At 39.3% G+C, this 1,233-nt stretch overlaps 1 protein-coding gene across 1 annotated transcript in view; it reads right to left on the reverse strand.

The window, feature by feature from the left end:
* LOC138003153 (adenosine receptor A3-like) overlaps window positions 1–997 on the reverse strand; it is a 1,053-nt gene extending 56 nt beyond the window's left edge. The window contains exon 1 of the mRNA XM_068849114.1: window positions 1–997. This exon is cut by the window's left edge and continues 56 nt beyond it. Coding sequence (XP_068705215.1) covers window positions 46–951 — 906 coding nt within the window. The 5' untranslated portion in view covers window positions 952–997 and the 3' untranslated portion in view covers window positions 1–45.
* Between the last annotated feature and the right edge of the window lie 236 nt (window positions 998–1,233).

The raw sequence follows: 1,233 nt of genomic DNA on the forward strand, positions 1-1,233 counted from the left end.
CACAAAACTAGAGAGTCAAATACATGAAAACAAGAGACCTTATTTCTAGGGAACAAGGAATATTTTCTTCAATATGCTCTTCATAATTTGACGCACCTCTTGATACCTCCAACAGTAAATCAAAGGGTTTAACGACGAATTGAGGAGAATGAAGAAAAATGTGGCATAATAGGCGGCCAAGATAGACTGACTACGCCTGTTACCTGTTACAACAAAAAACAACAAACAGCAAAAGTTTGGAAGATAACAGGCAACAAATACAACGTAAATATATAGAGCATTCAAGGCGAACTTCCGCGCGCGAAGGAGCATAGTTGCTTGCGAATTTTGCTGCTGAAATTGATTATGAATTCGATTCTGATGATATCTCGCCACTTTGTACACACGAAAATATGCAACTGTTGTCAATAGAAATCCGATTGAATACAAAGCCAGTGGAACACTCAGGTTAAGCGTCGTAAAGAAAACAAAACCAGAGGAACAGCTTGTCAGCCATATTGCAATTAAGGCTACAGTAACACGTTTGGAAGTCACGAGCTCTTGATATCTCAGATGAAGAGAAACAGCGAGAAATCTGTCAACAGCAATGGCGATAACATTCAAGAACGATGCGCCTGCTAGAATATGTAGAATAACATTCCAAAAGATTAAAATCACACGACAGGGTTCGTGAAGGTTGTCCGTGAATGCCATATTGAAGACCACTGCGAGCATTATGTGAGCGAACAATCCCACGCCAAGATCAGAGAGAGCAAGACTCAGGAACAGTTTCCTCATATTAGCCGGCAGCAATGAAGTTTTCCTCAACGCTTGAATTGCCAGAGTATTTCCAAAGGTTGCCACGGGAAGAAAAATAAAATTTAACACACTTAGAGAAAACAGTGTTGTTCTGTGAGACTCGGCAATTTGTCGAATTTCATCCAAGTGGTGTCTGCAGAACTGGTCGGCCATGGTACCTTCAATATTCAGAGAACCCGGTTTGGTTGAGCCAAGTTAACATTTTTTTTAGAAAATATTCCATACCTTTTTCGCGTCCAGGTAATTAAAGAGGTTGACAATGTAATCAACGTACGTAAACAGCGAGCATGGGATCTGATCGGTTGCGAATAAGAATTATGTTTGCAACAATTGTGTTTTAGGATATGTTGACAATTTTCAAAAAACCATTGTCGTCACGTAGAACGTGTTAATCAAAAATCAGGTAGGAATGTAAATAAGAATAATAAGAATAAG

The sequence above is a fragment of the Montipora foliosa genome, chromosome 5 (assembly GCF_036669935.1).
Source record: "Montipora foliosa isolate CH-2021 chromosome 5, ASM3666993v2, whole genome shotgun sequence".
Lineage (NCBI taxonomy): Eukaryota > Metazoa > Cnidaria > Anthozoa > Scleractinia > Acroporidae > Montipora > Montipora foliosa.